Here is an 18,799-nt window from a genome sequence, read left to right as displayed (position 1 = left end):
CTTGGGTGACGTGAAGTTCTAGAACCATTAGCTCTCAGTTCCCACAGCTACAGCCAGAGCCGTGAAGGGCAGGGGTTTCATCTGTCTCATCGTTGCTACCTCCCCACCGTTTGGCCCCAGCCCCAGAGCAGTAGGCACTTAATAAATCATCTGCAAATGAATGAATACATTGGCTATAAAAGACTGCTGCCTGTTTGCAAAAATCAAATCCATGTTCAAAGGACCAAAATGTGTCACCTTTCACAGCTGCCCGGTATCAAGAGCTTATGGAGGGTCCAACACTGGGCTCTTCTTAATGTGCATTATCCCGTTCAATCCGCACAGCAACTCTTTTTTAGATGATGATAGTGTCAGAGTAATGAAATCACTTGTGCAAAGCCACACAGTTTGGAGGCTGTCCAACTCCAAATATTTAACCATTATGCAATACCATTTGGTTCTTATGAAATATTAAAAAGTTTTGGAAGTTTAAAAAATACAGATATGAACAAAGGAAAAAATCACCCATCTAGATTCCACTGAGCAGAATTTGACTGATATTAGCATCGTGGTCTCTTTAATTCCAGCATTCTCTTGTTTTCTCCCCCTCCCCTCCCCCATCCCCATATTGAGACCACCCAGAAGGGTGTGCAGAAGACCCCGGCAGTGCCGCACCTGCCAGATGACAGCAGGTGGGTCGGGTGTGTCGTGGAGAAGCCAGTCCTCCCAGACACACCTGTAGCTGCTCCGGATCTGGATCAGAGTGGAGGGACCCCCAGGGAAGGGCAACACTTCCTGTGCTCCCAGCAACGTGCTTGCCTAGAAAGGGGAAGCCTGTGCTCTCCTCTCACCCAGGTACTCAGGCAACTCCTGCAGGGATCAGAGCTGTCACCCTTAGCAGGTCAGCCTGGCTCTGTCCCTTATTCAGTCCTCACCTGCCTAATTGTGTGTGTGTGTGTGTATGTGTGTGTGTGTGAGTGTGAGTGTGTGTGTGTGAGTGTGTGTTGCAGCCAATGCGCCAATGGAACAGACCCTCCTCACACGGCATAGCCCCCACTGTAGCCACCTTGCACTTGGGACCTGCCTGAATCACAGTATATCTGTGCAATAGACCTGTTTCCACCTCTCTCGCCCTGTCGGAGTGCAAGTTCCTCAAGGTCAGAGACTTTCTTATACATCCTTCTCTCTGCAATATCTGCCATCTAAATGATACTCAGATAAATAAAGGCAGCCAGACATCAGCAGTTGGAGAATGGAAAAACACTTGGAATCAGGCAGACCTGGTTCAAATTCCAGCCTGCTACCTATTAGCTGTGCAACTTTGGGCAAGTGACTTAACCTGTCTGAGCTCGGATTTTGTTCATTGGTAAAAGGAGGGCAGCCTGCTCTGAGCTTGGTAAGAGAGGACTAAATGGGTTCATATATGTTGATCGCCTTAGCACAGTGCCCCGCAAAGAGCATGCACTATTTCTAGAGACCATCGTGGGAGTTTGAGGACCCCGATTCCGGTTTGAACTTTGCCATAGTCCTAGAGCAAGTTGCTTAACCTCACTGAAGCCCAGCCCCTCATTTGTAAGAAGAAGGAACCCAAAATAGACACCGGAAATGGCCACTAGGGAGAGTTAGACCCAGCTGGGTGGGGGGGGCGGGGGGCTCCCTTCTGGAGACACAGGGCCAAGAAGCCTAAGAACTGCATCTCTCCACACCGAGGGGCACACAGTGCCAAGGGCCCATTTCCTCCCCCCGCAGAAAGCGGCCAGGTGTTTGCACAGAGAGAGACAAATCACCCCGGCCCTCCTAGGAGCTGCGAGCAGTGATGGAGACAGCACATGTTCTCTCCTGAGCCAGGCGGCGCTGTGATGTTTATAATTAGAAAAGTCGCTCCGAACAGGATAGAACCTTGGGAAGGCGAATGGGGCAGCAGTCCACACTTGGCCTGGATTTTAAAGAGGTCCCGCAGGAAGGAGAGGAAGGAATGGGTTTCTCTGGTCTCGGGTGGCAGGTGGGGTGGTCTGGGGTGACAGGGAGGGGCCATGACCCAGGCTGGAGTGAGACCCCTCTATCACTTCAGTAGAAGACCCAAGTGCTTGAGGACCATTTGCAAAAGTCATCTCTGCCCAGCCCCTGTGGGCTTGGGGCCCACTCGGCAGGTGTCCCAGGTCTGTGAGGTCTTCGTGAAGCTCTCCGGACAGCTGGCTCCTTAAGCACCTGTGGGAACCCAGGCTCTCCCAGGCGGTGGGCATTCTCCATCTTTCACTGGACCTTCTGCAGGTCCTCGGGCCCGAAGGAGGCGGGCAGCAGCTCCTGGACTGTCCTGAGAACATAGGTACCATCCGGCTTGGTCAAGTAGACATCCCAGTTGGAGCCAAACTGGAAAAGAGGCAAAGCTAGTGTGAGGGAGGCAGTATGGCCGAGGGGTTAGGGCAGACCTGGGTTTGAGTCTGGCTCTACCTCTTCCTATCGAATGTTCCTCTCTGTGCCTCAGTTTTCTCATCTATAAAATGGGAATGACAGTTACACCTGATTCACTGAGCTTGAGGGAAGAGCCAATGAGAGATGACATGTTAAGCGGTTAGTACGGTGCTTTGCACATTGCTAATGGGCAATAAATGTAATTATGGACTCACCCAGGGCGTTATGAGAACAGTGTCGAACCACCGGGTGGCCTCCTCCTGCCAGGACAAAGAGCAGCCAATACCTGCTTCCCTTCCTCCCAGCATCTCGTTCACTCCTCACAACCAGAAGGTGCACCCCGGATATTGCACCTGCGTGATTTCATCCTTTACCCTTGGAGGTAGGTGCTATTATTACCCCCATTTTACTGATACGAAAACTGAGGCTTAGCAGGGTAATGTCAGCAAAGCAGAATTTTAGCCCAAATCTGTTTCTACGTGTTTCCTTTCCGCTATCAGGAGCGACCCTTGCTTGTGACCTTGGGCACAGGACTGAGCTCTTTGGGCCTCGTGTCTTGTTCTGTGAAATGGTTTCAGAGACAGAACGCAGGAGGCAGGAAGACGGAGCGTTAAATCGGCTGTGACATAAAGGAAAGAGACCTGAGGCGGGAATCAACAGACCGAGGCCTACCTGGCCAGGTGTTGTGATAACCACAGGTGGCGGGTTTTGTAAAGCGCCTGCATGCAGTGCCTGGCACACAGTGAATGCTCAGTTACTGGAAGCCGTTCCTGTGGATTGCTAGCGTTTGCTCATGAGCGCTCAGGTTTGCAGCCTGCTGTTTCCACGCTTCTGCCTGAATCTCCCACTTATTACCAGGCACAGTCAGCCTTGTGGCTTTTTAAAATTAATGTGCTCGGCCGGCTGTGCCCGCAGGTATGGGTGAAAGTGAGTTTTAAGGATGAAAGTTGAGTGAGTTTAAGTGCCTGGTCCCTCGTCCCCAAGCTTCATCTCTTACTATGAGCATTTTGTTTTCAGTGTTGCCCGTCTCCCCTTAGGCCTTTTCATTTGCTTTCTCTCGTTTGCCAACAAGCAATTGGACCGACTCAGGCCTCGGGAGCCAGGGAGCTGCCATCCTGATGTGGTTTCCTTATGAGGCCTTGGACTTGCCGGGGAGTTGGGCAGCCATTTCTGCCCCTCCAAAGTGCGATGAAGTCCACGTCGTGAAGTCAGTGCCTTCATGGTGGCATTCTGCACCTGGACTTGGGAAATGTGTTCTGCGAACTGTGTCTGTTTTGCAGTCCTGGCAAAAACATGGAGCTTGCATATTTGACAGATGCCTTGAGACCCCAAGGCACAAAGGCAAAACTGAAACAACCCATCTGCCCCCAAATATAAACAGTCTCAACAGCAGAAGCCTGGTGGAGGAGCAGCTCCTGTTCTGCAAAGCACCACCGTGTCCCCTCCAGGGCTGGGGTGGACTTGTCCTGTTCACCAAACCATAAGGGGAGGAGTCAGCGCAAGGAGCAGGCTTCCCAGTCGGTCTGCTCCTGATGATGGCTCATCTCTGCTGTGGTCCGGCTCCCCACACCCGCACTGTCCTTCCCAGGTCATTTCACTTCTCTGAGAAATGGGGATAAGGACCCACTCCTCCCGCCTCGGCTGGGGACAGGGATTAACCGAGAAGCTGCGTTTAGTGGGGCTGACGATATCACATCAGGGCGCAGGGGTCTTCGGGATTCCTGAAGCTGGTGGCTTTAACCTTTTGGGATTCTAAAGGACACAGACCTTTCTCAGCGTCCACGGAAGATCCTGACACCCCTTTCCTCAAATGCACACGTACATGTCAGAAACTACCACTGAGCCTGGAGTAAGAATCCAGCCCTTTGCCCTGGCTGGTTTGGCTCAGTGGATAGAGCATTGGCCTGCAGACTGAAGGGTCCCGGGTTCCATGCTGGTCAAGGGCACAAGCCCGGGTTGTGGGCTCAATCCCCATTAGGGGGCATGCAGGAGGCAGCCAATCAATGATTCTCTCTCATTGATGTTTCTATCTCTCTCTCCCTCTCCCTCCCCCTTACTCTCTGAAATCAATAAAAATATATTTTAAAAAAGAAAGAATGCAGCCCTTTGTTTTTAGTGTTGAAGAAATCCAAGCCTTCGTTCAAGATGATCTTTATAAAAACTACATCGGTTTCCTTAAGTCCCTTCTTTATTATTATTTTCTTTTTACCAACTTTGATTTTAATGTCCTAATCCTATATAATAAAAGCCCAGTGACCGAGAGGTGGAACGACCAGAATGGCTCGACCAGTTGCTATGATGTGCACTGACCACCAGGGGGCAGACTCTTAATGCAGGAGCTGCCCCCTGGTGGTAAGTGCACTCCCACAGCAGGAGCAGCATCAGAGGGCGGGTCCACAGCCGCTCAGCTGACCAGGATGAGCAGTGCTCGCACAGTGGGCCAATCCCCGCGGCCACACCCCCAACCAGTGCACGAATCCTGTGCACCGGGCCTCTAGTATATACCTAAGAAAAGGCTAAGTGACCGACCGTGTGTCCATCCAACGGTCTGACTGGCTGGTACATATGATGAGCACTGGCAATTTAAAAATAAACGTTGTGCCGAAACCAGTTTGGCTCAGTGGATAGAGCGTCGGCCTGCGGACTGAAAGGTCCCAGGTTCGATTCCGGTCAAGGGCATGTACCTGGGTTGCGGGCACATCCCCAGTGGGAGATGTGCAGGAGGCAGCTGATCAATGTTTCTCTCTCATCGATGTTTCTGACTCTCTATCTCTCTCCCTTCCTCTCTGTGAAAAGTCAATAAAATATATTAATAAAAAATAATAATAATAAAAATAAACGTTGACTCACGCATGCATGATACATGTAAAGTTCTCGCTGGCGCCAATTGCACGCGTGTGTTTCAATCTGTCATTGTTGATCATGAATATGGTTGTTTTTGTTGACATTCAACATGAACCACATCGTGATTTATTCATCGACCATCCGACCGACCAACCGGCCGGTACATATGATGCATACTAGCAATTTAAAAATAAATGTTGACCATGCATGCATGATACATATAAAGCTCTTACTGGTGCCAATCACACACGTGTTTTAATTTGATAATACTATATTATATATACTATTTTGACATGTAATTTTTTGCAGTAATTACCGCACAAATCTTTCTTCTAATTTCCTTTTAATGCAAATCCGTGCACCTGGCCACTAGTATATACACTGAGTGGCCAGATTATTATGACCGGCCAGATTATTATGACTACCCCATCAGTACAATGAAGTGAATTAGTTATGCATAATAATAATAATAAAACCTTGAGAGTATTTGCTTAGGAAGTTTTCAATATTTAGTATTTTTGGAAGTGTCAATGAAGTACTGATGGGGTGGTCATAATAATTTGGCCGGTCATAATAATCTGGCCACTCAGTGTATACACTATGAGATATATCGCTTTAACCATTTTTATTATTTATTTATTTATTTTTAAAATATATTTCTTTATTGATTTCAGAGAGGAAGGGAGAGGGAGAGATAGAAACATCAATGAAGAGAGAGAATCATTGATCGGCCGTCTCCCACATGTCCCCTAGTGGGGACCGAGCCGCAACCTGGGAATGTGCCCTTGGCCAGAACTGAACCCGGGACCCCTCAGTCCGCAGACCAATGCTCTATCCACTGAGCCAAACCGGCCAGGGCACTTTAACCATTTTTAAGTGTACAATTCAGTTCCCTTTATTCTTGGAATAAAATATATCCTCCATCCCATGGCCTACAAGACCATGTGTGATCTGGCCCTGCCCATCTCTGACTTCATGTCCTACGCCCCTCATTCATTGTGTCCTAGTTTCCTTGACCTTCTCATGACTTGTCAAATTCACCAAGTGATGGGCATTAAGCTTGCTCTGCTGGAAATCTTCTCTAGACCTCTGTTTGCTCCGTCTTTTCTCATTGTTTGTACCCTGCTCAAATGTCATCTTCAAAGAGAGGCCCTTCCTGGGCATCTAGAGCAGGGGTTGGCAAACTTTTTTCCATAAATGGCCAGTTGTAAATATCTTGGGCCTTTCGGGTCATAAGGTCTGTGTTGTAATGGCTCATCTCTGCTGTGGTCAGGTCAAAGCAGCCGTGGACCATATGTGAATAGATGGGTGTGGCTGTGTGCCAATAAAACTTTATTTAGAATAAATAGCTATAGGCTGGATTTGCCCATGGGCTATTGTTTGCTGACCTCTGGCTCTGATCTAGAGTATTACCTGCTGCCCCTTCTGTCCCTCATGACCACTTTTCTGCATTTTTTCCTCCATAGCCATGTCCTCACTCTCAGAAACTCTACCATTTGTTTATTTTGCTCCTTGTTTATTGTTTGTCTCCTGCACTATCAACTCTGTGAGGGCAGGACCTGGCCTATCTATTCCCGAGGGGAAGACACCCACTCAGGGAGTATTTGTTGAATGAAAGAATTACACCCAGGGATTCACGCGGGCTCAGGAAGGCCTTTGAAATCAGCCAGCCAAGCAAACAGGACAGTAGTTGTCTTCCGGCAGCTTGGCTTCCCTCCCACAGCCTGGGGAAAGCGGGGAGGCATCCGGTTTACATTCCAGAAAGAAAGAGCTGCTTACCTCTCTCATGACTTGCCTGCAGGCCCCGCATGGTGAGATGAAATCATCTTGCACGTCACTGGGGAAGCAGAGAATCACACATGGGTCAGTTTTTCCTGAGACGTGAGGACAATGGCCGAGATTCAGGCCCCCTTCAGGGTAAGTCAGACTCTGTCTCACAGAGGTGCTGTGTCCTAGAGGCTGAGATGCAGGGCTGGGAGGCCTCCCAAGTTGCAAAGGCGAGGCCATGGGCAGGACTACTCTTTTCACTAGTGCATTTATTAAAAATTTAGTGAGCACTTACTGTCACCCACACCCTAGGACACAAAAGTTAAGGAAAATTTGTCTCTGGCCTTTAAGAGATTGCTCAGTCCAGTAGGAGACAGATGCGGGAAGCCACGGCTTTCCCAATACTGTCATAAGAGTGCACCAAGGAACGTGGAAGGCCAATGGACCTTGGGCGTTAGCAGGGCTGTGTTGAGATAGTGGTGGCTCAAGGCAATTCCCTAACCTGATGGTCCTTTTACTGTTTACCAAACTTTACCTTTGATTGATATGCCTGTATGCATTGCTAAAGGGCAAATGTGTATTCAAGTGAATGAAAGCAGACGGGACCCAGTTTCCATGTGCTTTTCACAAAAGAGACACCCTGACCCCCAATGCCTTCTAAATTCATATTTCTTGTATAGCATTTTCATTTGTGCGTCGGCCCCTCCTTCAGATCCTGAACCCTAGCCGTGCAGGTTGCGGCATTCTGGTGCCTGAATAGGAATCTGGAGGAGAAGATTCCCCTGAGCGAAAAACAAAGTGAAAAAGGGCAAGTGGAAATTCACTGTAAAGGTGGGAAGTTCAGCACACACAAAGCCCGTGCCAGCTTTGGAGTTGCGACCCTAAGTGGACGAGGAACGTTTGATTCAGCCAGGTTATAATGGAGAAGAATTCGAGTAAAAGGCAAAACATCATTGTAAATTTTTAGCTTACATGCTCAAGGATAAAGGAATTAAGGTGTCAAAAGATACTCTCCTAAATCAGGCTCAAGGAAAATGAGTGCCCTCGTCATCTTTAACTATGTGGGCTCTTGTTCGAACTGCATTATGCCCACTTCGTATTGAGGATCAAAAGTCTGTCACACCTACGGCCCCGGATCCTCCGTCTCTAGTGTGGGAAGGCTCGACAGCTCGAGAAAATGGGGATAATGCTTTGTCTGAAAATTACCATTTGACGCCTTGTCTTCAGGGATCTTACCAGCTGGAAAGGGAGATAAAATCTGCACATGGAAATCCCACAACATGGACAGACTGGTTGGGACTCTGGGACAGGTGCTCTGAGTGAAATCTCTTCCATGGCCTGTAAGGCCCTGTAGGACCTGCCCCTGCTAAGCTCACCGCTTCCTTTCTGCAGTCTTGGGACATGCATAGCCAACTGTCCAATGGCCAGCTGGTTGGACAAGGTGACCTGCATTAGGTTCTTCAAGGGGGGTGGGATACACATGAATTCCACTGGGAGGTTGGGTTGGGCCTAGGGTTCAAAAATCACAAGATGGTGCATCCAGGCAGCATACCTCTGAGGACTGGGAGGCAGCCTGATCGTAATACTGGCTTACGCTTAACATTGCCGTTCTCTGTGCCAGTCACTCATTTAACCCCCTATCGACCTTATAATAGAGGGGCCACGTAGACACTTTTATTATCCACATGCTCCAGATCATGAAAGGTGATGTGACCTGCCCAAGGTCACAGAGCTGGTAAGTAGCAGAACCAGGATTTGAACCGGGATCTGTGGTCCCTGCCTTTGGTAGTTTTGTACCTTGTAGAAGAAATAATGATAACGTTAAAACAAAAGTTTTAATTTATTGCCCACTCTGTGCCAGGAACTTTACTGAAGTCCTTTCCTGAGTCCTCACAACAGCCCAATGGGTAGGTGTTCTCCACTTTATAGCGGAAAAGCCAGGCTCAGGTTGTGGAAGAGAGAAGGAAAAACAGAGAGAAATATCGATGAGAGAGAAAATATCGATGTTGGTTGCCTCCAGCACATGCCCCGACCAGGGCCTGGGCCGGGGAGGAACCTGCAACCTTGGTATGTGCCGTTGATCGGAATTGAACCCAGGACTCTTCAGTCTGCAGGCCGACGCTCTATCCACTGAGCCGAACCAGCTAAGACCCCAAGCCTGGGTTTTTAACCATTACCCAACATTCCTGCCAAGAGTAAGAACTGAAAGCTTGGAAGGGATCTCAGAACGAGCTGGGTGTCTCGGAACATTCCCTCCATGCTTTCCCAAACTCTCTCCCTCTCCTGCCTGTGCCGGTATCGAGGGTTTCCTGTGGTTTGTGCTGACCTTGGTCACACACGGAGGCCAGGCTTATCAGACTCGAAAGGCTGGAAACTTACTGACTTTGATGACTGCAGCCGGGACCCCAGTGGGACAGGCTTACCTCCTCATTAGCAAAATTCCATTCTGGGCTCCGCTCTCTCTACTTTACAGACCTCACAGGGGTCGTCAATGCTAACAGGGGAGCTTCCATTCATCCCCTAAGTCCATGCTCTCAATGTAACAAATCATTCATGCAATAATGACTATTTCTGGCTCGGGGATGCTCTGTAGCCTGAATCCCCGGAGCGGAGCAGTTGGGTACCAGGAAAATGCAGGTTTTATGTAAATAAGGATATTTACTAATCGTCTCTAGCAATACCCAGTCAAGTTTAGAAGTAATGACCAAGAGAAAAAGCCTTTCGCTGGGAACAGTCTAAACAGAGCAAGGCTACCGTGCCATTAACCTTTTGTTGACTTTGGCCTCTTTTCCCCGGAATATCATTATTTTCTTGGATCAGCTTTGAAATGGAGTGATTTTCCGTCCCTCTTTATTTATTTTTATAAAGTGTAATGCACATCCTGATCTCTGCTTATCCACACAAAATGTTCCCAGCACAGCCTCATGTATTGCTCCCAAAGCCAAGGGGAGCCAGCAGAGGCCTCGGGCTCGAGGAGGGCTCTGGAAGTGGGTCCTTCTCCATAAGTTACTCAGGGAAAAAACCTTTAATAACTGGTCCACTGCGGGGCCAGACAGAGGCCAAGTTTAGAATTTTATAAAAGAAATGGGGGCGCCTTCTCTCCAGGGAGCAAGCCCATGGCATTCCCTTGCCCCTCTCCGTCCCCCATAGGCTCGTGTACCCTAACTTCAAAGGGACCTAAGGAGATTTGCAACCAGGGGAGCAATGGGCATTACCAGCTCAGTCCCAGGGAACATATCCCTAACCTCTCAGGGCCCCGTGATAGTTTTGCTATGGTCAATAAATTCTTGCTTTTCTAAAAATAAAATAAAATAGCCCTAGACGTTTTGGCTCAGTGGATAGATGTCGGCCTTTGGACCAAAGGGTCCCGGGTTCGATTCCGGTCAAGGGCACGTACCGCGGTTGTAGGCTCCTTCCTGGCCTGGGCCCTGGTCAGGGCTCGTGCAGAAGGCAACCAATCAATGTGTTCCTCTCACATTGATGTTTCTCTCTGTCTTTCCCTCTCTCTTCCACTCTCCCTAAAAACAAATGGAAAAATATTCTCAGGTAAGGATTAACAACAAAAAATAATAAAAGTTAAACAAACAAATAAAATAAATGGAGGCTTGTTTCTATTATGCATCCCCCATGGTCCTTGCTCTAGGTAGGTCCTTACATTTCGGCCAGAAAGGTCTGGCAGCTTCACCACGATGGAGAGATAATTCACTCCTGTGCATGACCCACGCAGCCAGATGTCCCGAAAGATCAGCACTCGTTCAGCCATGCAGTCTCCCATGCCATTTTCCGGGCACATGAGCAATTTTCCATTAAATCAGAAGCAAGATGGCGTCCACATTCGTAAAAGAGCCCACTCATATGCTCAAGTTCCAAAGCCACTGAGTCTGGGTCCAGGGCTGAGAAGAACTGAATGAGCTGCTCTTGAGGGTATGTGTGTGGGAGCTGGAAATTTATGTCTAGGGAAGCGGTTCTCAACCTGTGGGTCGAGACCCCTTTGGGGGTCGAACGACCCTTTCACAGGGGTAGCCTAAGACCATCGGAAAACACATATATAATTACATATTGTTTTTGTGGTTAATCACTATGCTTTAATTATGTTCAATTTGTAACAATGAAATTGGGGTCTCCACAACATGAGGAACTGTATTAAAGGGTCGCGGCATTAGGAAGGTTGAGAACCACTGGTCTAGGGCATGTGGAGGGTGTTGATCAGTGCTTTTGTTAGCCAGAATCTGGGCTGGAATCTGACTAGTTTGGAACCATACCCGGTTATACCTTGCTGCCACCCCACCAGCTGGTTTTGGCACCGACAGATGAGTGTTGTCAAGGGCAAGAGTCAACTTGCACCGTGACAGGTCCCAGTGTCAGCTCAAGGAGAGCAGGGAACAGTGTTTGACCTCCTGGCACAGCATGACGCAGTGGAATGAGCCCTGGGGCGAGACTCTAAAGATCGGTTTTGTCCCGGCTCTGCCACTAATTCCCAGGAAAGTTGTTCACCCTCCCTGGGCCTCAGTTTCTTCAGCTGTGAAATGGGGGTAAGTGACAGGTCTAGGCAGCCGGGTAATTTTTAGGTCCCTCTAGCTTTAGGTTTCTGTGCTGCTTTTCTATTCATCTTGGAGAGATTCTGTTGTACTTTGTGCTGAAATTTGAACATAAAGACACCTGCCCTTGTCTTAGTTGCCTTGGTTGTACATCTGCTCTGCAGACTCACCAAGGTCAGAGTCCATTTCTTATTTACCTCCTTACCCTCAGCACTCAGCCCACAGTCCTCTACAGTGCCTGGCACATAGGGAGTATAGAATAAACATATGTCAGATGAATGAATGGATGGATAACAGGTGCACGTTGGCTGAATAGATGAATGAATATGGCTGTGACCCAGATTTCCCACTCACGCGGCAACAGCGATTGCCCTGAAATCTTGGTATCCTTCTGAGATGGCCTTCTGGATAGCGGTCCGTTCAGCACAGATGCCCAGCGGGTAGCAGGCGTTTTCTACGTTGCACCCTGAGGAGAGAGGAGAGCCCAGTGATATTTCTGGCAGAGTCACTTTCTATTGCATGTGCTAAGTAAGAGGCTCGCCCCCTTCCAGTGCAGGTAGGGACCGGTTACTCCAAACAAGGTGGGGAGAAGAAGAGGGCAATTTGACTCAAACCACTGGGAGACTCTGTGACTGACTGGTACAGCGTCCTTTCCCAAGAACCTCCCACTCTCATCACTTTACAGAGCCCCCATCTGGAAGCACAGCCAAGGAGCAGGGGCAGGATAACAGAGCAGGTTAGCCGAAACTGGTTTGGCTCAGTGGATAGAGCGTCGGCCTGCAGACTGAAGGGTCCGGGTTCAATTCCAGTCAAGGGAACATGCCCAGTTGCAGGCTCGATCCCCAATTCGGGGTGTGCAGGGGGCAGCCAATCAATGGTTCTCTCTCATCATTGATGTTTCTATCTTTCTCCCTCTCCCTTCCTGTCTAAAATCAATAAAAATACATTAAAAACAAAAACAAAACAGAGCAGTTAAGCCAGTGTCATCTCCCCAGCAGATGTCAAGGCCAAGGGTGTCTGTGATTGCACAAGTCTTAAGGTCATCCCCAGTTCTCCAGTGGGTGATGGGTGCTAAGGTGGCATAGCCCACAGTCAGGGAGTCCTCCCCGTGTCCCAGGGGGACAATGGACAAAACAGGTTGGCTGATGACGAAACTCCCCATTTTCAAGGAAATGAGACCAGGAGCAAAAGGCACAGAGTCTGGGCTTTCCCTGCCCTTCGGGGTGTGTCACTCTTCATAGCTTACCTTTCTCCTTGAGGCAGAGATGTTGTTTCCCAGTATTCATTTCCTCCTTTCTTTAAGTAATACAAGTGACTCCCCTTTCAGTAACCAGACCACATAACCAGGCAGCTAGAGACTATATTTCCCAGACTCCCTTGCAGCATAGTATTGCCATGTGACTAAGTTTCTGCCCATGGGATGTGACCCAAAGGGATGAAACTTCTGAATCACAGTTTTTGTCAGGAGATAGCTTATCCTTTACTTCCTTTTCCCCTTCACAAGCTGGCAAGGGGTGGGACACCTTTGACCATGTGGTTTATTGTCATAGGGATGGAAAAGCAACAAGACAGAAGGACTTTGGAGCAGAGGTGAGTTGCCTCTTGACTCTGGACCAACTGCCTACTCTGAATTGTTATGTGAGAGAAAAAGAGATTTGTCATGTTTGAGTCACTTACTTTGGGATTTTTGTTACAGCAGCTTAACCTATACCCAATGCAGAAATTTATGTTGAACGTGAGATGCAGCTTAACATCTAAATATGGGGCCTTGGCTTAGCAGGTAGGCAATGTGAAAGAACTACAGACAGCCAGGTGGGAAGCAGCTGCACTTGCTACTCTGTGACCAATTATTTGAAAAGCCCCACCCTGTGATAACCTGGAAGGCAGACCATATAATCTGCCACTAGGATTTCTCCACTTGGCAATGGGAATCAGCCATGTGGCAAAGTTCTGATTAAGGGGATCATCTTCTCATCTGTTCCCAGTGCCTCGGGGTTACTACCAGGAAGGTGAGGCAGCAGGGGTGGGCCAGGCAGGGAAACCAGCTAGTAAAAAAAAAAAAAAAGTTGACAGGCTTAAAAACTATGCCCAGAAAGGATTGTTGGGTGTGGAACTACTGTATGAAAGTGATAGGATGCAGAAAGTGATAGGAAAGAGACCAGGAGGTTTCTAAGATTTTGATAGACATAGATAGCCAGAGAAGGAAGCCACAGGTCTGGTCTCCAAAAGCCTGTGATTGTTCAGTTCCTAAGAAACCCCTGGCCCCCAAACTCCACCCTCAAAAGTGAGCTGAAAGCTGTGTGCCCCCAAGGAGGGGGTATTCTTTCTAACACTCATTTCAGATGTGCAGCCAAAAATGAGAATGGTCAAGAAGGAAGTTCTCAGGGGGCCACAGGGGGTCCTGTGGCAAAGACTGTTCCCAGTGTTCACTCTCCCAATAGAATCCACTGGAGTTTAGCTGGGCAAGTGGCTACCCAGCTGGAGACTACATTTCCCAGCTTCCTTGGAGCTATATATAGTCCAGTAGTCTTAGCCAATGGGATGTGAGTGGGTGTGCGACTTCTAGATGATGTTTTTATGGGAACATTGCTTGCTGCCCATTTCATCTTCCCTTTCCCAGGGATAGAAACATGGATGTGACGATATGTGCCAGCTCTGAACATGTGGATTAAGACACCACTCTAGGGGTGGCAGGACAAGACAGAAGGAATCTGATCTCCTGAACAACCTTGTAGAGCAGAGCAGAACAGCCCATATGACCTGGGCTCCAGCCCAGCCTGGTCTGTTAGATGAGAGAGAAACAAGCAGCCATCTTGTTCTAGTCACTGTATTTGTTTCATTGACTCATTCTGTTCCTTTTCTAGAATACTCCCTTTGAAAAAAATGTTTTTATTGTGCTTATTTATTTATTTAAATATATTTTTAATGATTTCAGAGAGGAAGGGTGAGGGAGAGAGGAATAGAAACATCAATGATGAGAGAGAATCATTGACTGGCTGCCTCCTGCACACCCCACACTGGGGATCGAGCCCGCAACCCGGGCATGTGCCCTGATCGGGAATCGAATGTGACCTCCTGGTTCATAGGTCGATGCTCAAGTACGGGCCACACTGCCTGAGCTCACACTCCCCTTTTTTAAGTCTGAGTCTTCATTGTGATTAGGCAACATTTTTCTCTTCCTGTATTCATCAAATTTGAAAATTGTTTGGTCATTATCTCTGCAGATTTTTCCTCCTATAATTTTCATTATTTACTTGACAAGTTAGGAGGAGTTAAATTAATCATGTAACTCATTAACCATTATCATGATTCTCAGGATCAGGGGCTGGAAGGGAATGGCTGTCACTAGGCAGCCTGCCCCCAGGGGGAGTGTGTGCACTAACAGTTGTGTAGTCAACAGAGCCAAATATCAACAGTACAACGATTGAAATTTCTTTTGAGAGCCAAATTTTTTAAACTTAAACTATATAGGTAGGTACATTGTTATTAACTTAAGTAGGGTACTCCTAAGCTGGCCTTTGCTAAAAACGTCCTCAATCTGAGGGGTCGACCTCAACAAACGTACCCCCACTTCTAACGCCACTTCTTCAAAATAGACTCGCCCAGGCCGAAAACCAACTTCTGCGCATGACCAACGAAGTTTTAATCGCACTGTACGTGCACCTGCACATGGTATTTTGTGGAAGAGCCACACTCAAGGGGCCAAAGAGCTGCATGTGGCTCGCGAGCCTCGGTTTGCCGACCACTGGTATAGGGAATGGCTGTGCAGTGTTGGGTGGAGGCAGGTTTGGGATTCTACTTTGAAGAAGAAGGCAGGTGTATATACTGGTCATCAAAGGATGGATTATAGGGAGCATCTATTAGTTTGACAATTAGTACCTCTTTCTCCTTTTTTCCTGGGGAAGGAGCCTCACATCATTCTTTAGGATGTGTCTCTGTCTTTCCGCCTCTCTAAAACAGCGGTTCTCAACCCCTTTGGGCAGTGGTGCTCAACCTTCCTAATGCTGCGACCCTTTAATACAGTTCCTCATGTTGTGGTGACCCCCAACCATAAAATTATTTTCGTTGCTACTTCATCACTGTAATTTTGCTACTGTTATGAATCGTCATGTAAATATCTGATATGCAGGATGTATTTTCTTTCTTTTTTAAAAAAAATATTTTTTATTGATTTTTTTTTTTTTTTACAGAGAGTAAGGGAGAGGGATAGAGAGTTAGAAACATCAATGAGAGAGAAACATCGATCAGCTGCCTCCTTCACACCTCCTACTGAGGATGTGCCCGAAACCAAGGTACATGCCATTGACCGGAATCGAACCTGGGACCTTTCAGTCCCCAGGCTGATGCTCTATCCACTGAGCCAAACCAGTTAGGGCACAGGATGTATTTTCATTGTTACAAATTGACCCCAAAGGGGTCGCGACCCACAGGGTGAGAACCGCTGCCTTTGGGGGTCGAACGACCCTTTCACAGGGGTCGCCTAAGACCATCGGAAAACACATATACAATTTCATATTGTTTTTGTGATTAATCACTATGCTTTAATTATGTTCAATTTGTAACAATGAAAATACATCCTGCATATCAGATATTTACATGACGATTCATAACAGTAGCAAAATTACAGTGATGAAGTAGCAACGAAAATAATTTTATGGTTGGGGGTCACCACAACATGAGGAACTGTATTAAAGGGTCGCGGCATTAGGAAGGTTGAGAACCACTGCTCAAAAAGATCAATGGAAAAATATCTTCTGGTGAGGATTAACAAAAACAAACAAACAAACAAACAAAAAAGACAGCTCTTGGCCATATACTACAATCCTGAAAGGCTAGGAAATTTTGTTTTGTTCCCTTAAGCCCAGAAAACACATCAGCGACCTATCCAGTCAAACCAGCTTTATTCCTGGCACTGCCTTCGCTTAATCTTAAACACACAAGGGAGGCTGAGATGGTGCCAACTGAGAAATCCATAACGATAAGATGGAGCTAAATAATACTATGATGACGGTGCTATTGTGACTAATTGCTTTCCTTCGTTTTTGTCTTTTATTGTTTTTCTTTTGAAATGCAGTGAACTGTTTCTCTTGCTCCCCACCTAGTTTTCCCAGCCAGCTTCCTGATACTCACCTGAAATGGTTGTCCTTAAACATGCCCTCCCACCTTTGCTGACTTGGACGGGCAGTCCCTGGAGCACTTTATCAGCATTATGTCATCAATCCTTTCAACAACTCTGACAGGCAGATACTATTACAATCCCATTTTACAGAAGGTAAAGACAGGCTGGTGGCAGGGAGCCAGGACTCACATCCGAGCCTGTCAGAGACAAGAACTGTTCTTTCTCCCTGGCATTTCAGTGAGGCCGTGTTTCAAGGTGGTTTGGTGCTTAAGGCAGGGCTGGGGTCAGATCTCATCCAGACATCAGCAAGGAAGGAAGGTCACCAACAGCGAGGTGGTCCTGACCCAGTCACCCAGAGAAGAGAGTAGGCCCAGAGAGCGCGGTGCCCACTCCCTCTGCTGAGATTAGCACGGTGGTTCTCACAGGCAAGCATCAGCGTCTTCTGAAGGGCTTCTCAAAGCAGATTTCCCAGCCCCACCCCTGGAGTTTCCACTTCACTAGGTCTGGATTGGAGCCCAACGATTTAGAATTTCCTACAAATTCGCAGGAAGTGCTGAGTCTCTGGGGGGCTGGGGCCACATCTGAGAATCAGTGGACTAGAGAAATGTCATGTGACTCAACACTGTCCGTGACTGAGGCAGACGGGCACCCACAATCAGGGAAGACCTTGGCTGCCAGGCAAGCCAGCTCTGATCACAGCCATCCTGAAAAGCGACCATTATGACCCCCCAGTGTCCATGTGCTTGAAGAAATACTACGCTCTCTCCATGTTCCTGCCTCCCTCTACACCACAAATGTGTCATGCAGTTTTATGTAGGAATTATATTCTAACTCAACTATAGAGTTAGGGTGGGAGGTTAGAGAAGCTCTTCTTTGTAATGAGGTACTTTTGAGTGACAGTGGAGAGGGCCAAGGGATGAGCCTGTAAGGAGAGGCAGCACTTCCACAGTCTGGGAGTGTTATAGTAATCATTATGGTACTTAATGTTAGGACCTTAGAATGTAAGACTTAAAGCATGTAACCCTGTGTGGACTGTTATAGTAATTATTATAGTACCTAATCCTATCTAATAATATACAAACATGGTAATTGAACGTACCTTTGCTACGCCTCCCATTGGCTAATCAGCGAGATATGCAAATTAACCCACCCAAGATGGCGGCCGGCAGCCACACAGCTGAAGCAAGCAGGAGGCTTGCTTGCTCCAGTGATGGAGGAAGCCAAGGTTCCCCGCCTGCCACGGCCCGGCTCTGAGCTCCGAAAGCAACAAAGTTTCAATTATAGAAGCTAAACAAACCCCAGATACCTGCTTTCAGCAGGCCGTGGCCACAGAGCTGGAGCGAGCAGGAGCCCGGCTCTCAGCTCCAGTGACAGCAACAAAGTTTTAATTATAGAAGGTAAATAAATCCCAGAAAAAAAGGAGAGGCTGGGAGCTTCAGTCGCCGGCCAGCCTGAAAACGGCCCTCAGTCCCTCACCCAGACTGGCCAGGCACCCCATTGGGGACCCCCACCTTAAAGGAGGTGTGGCCAGCCTGAAAAAAGCCATCAGCCCCTCATCCAGGCTGGCCAGGCACCCCAGGGGGGACCCCCACCCTAAAGGAGGTGTGGCCAGCCTGAAAACAGCCATCAGCCCCTCATCCAGGCTGGCCAGCACCCCAGCGGGACCCCACCCTGATCCGGGACACCCTTCAGGGCAAACCAGCCGGCCCCCACCCATGCACCAGGCCTCTATCCTATATAGTAAAAGGGTAATATGCAAACTGACCCTAATAGCAGAAAGACTGGGAATGACTGGTCACTATGACACACACTGACCACCAGGGGGCAGACGCTCAATGCAGGAGCTGCCCTCTGGTGGTCAGTGTGCTCCCACATGGGGGAGCTCTGCTCAGCCACAAGCCAGGCTGATGGCTGCCAGTACAGCGGTGGTGGTGGGAGCCTTTCCTGCCTCCTCAGCAGCGCTAAGGATGTCCGACTGCAGCTTAGGTCTGCTCCCCGCTGGCAAGTGGACATCCCCCGAGGGCTGCCGGGCTGCCAGAGGAATGTCTGATTGCCAACTTAGGCCCAATCCCCCAGGAAGCAGGCCTAAGCCAGCAGGATGGTCATCCCCGAGGGGTCCCAGACTGCGAGAGGGCATAGG

General features: G+C 48.3%; 1 protein-coding gene across 1 annotated transcript in view; it reads right to left on the bottom strand.

Moving 5' to 3' along the window:
• Window positions 1-1,811: 1,811 nt before the first annotated feature.
• Window positions 1,812-18,799, bottom strand: part of CDA (cytidine deaminase) — a 22,989-nt gene continuing 6,001 nt past the window's right edge. The window contains exons 2-4 of the mRNA XM_006094003.3: window positions 11,895-12,006; window positions 7,015-7,072; window positions 1,812-2,349 (exon numbers count right to left, since the gene is read on the bottom strand). Coding sequence (XP_006094065.1) covers window positions 2,233-2,349; window positions 7,015-7,072; window positions 11,895-12,006 — 287 coding nt within the window. The 3' untranslated portion in view covers window positions 1,812-2,232. The remainder of the gene's footprint in view (window positions 2,350-7,014; window positions 7,073-11,894; window positions 12,007-18,799) is intronic.

The sequence above is a fragment of the Myotis lucifugus genome, unplaced genomic scaffold (assembly GCF_000147115.1).
Source record: "Myotis lucifugus unplaced genomic scaffold, Myoluc2.0 scaffold_128, whole genome shotgun sequence".
In the NCBI taxonomy this organism is placed as follows: Eukaryota; Metazoa; Chordata; class Mammalia; order Chiroptera; family Vespertilionidae; genus Myotis; species Myotis lucifugus.
The sequence above is the reverse complement of the archived record's forward strand: the minus strand, read 5'-3'. Positions and strand labels throughout refer to the sequence as shown.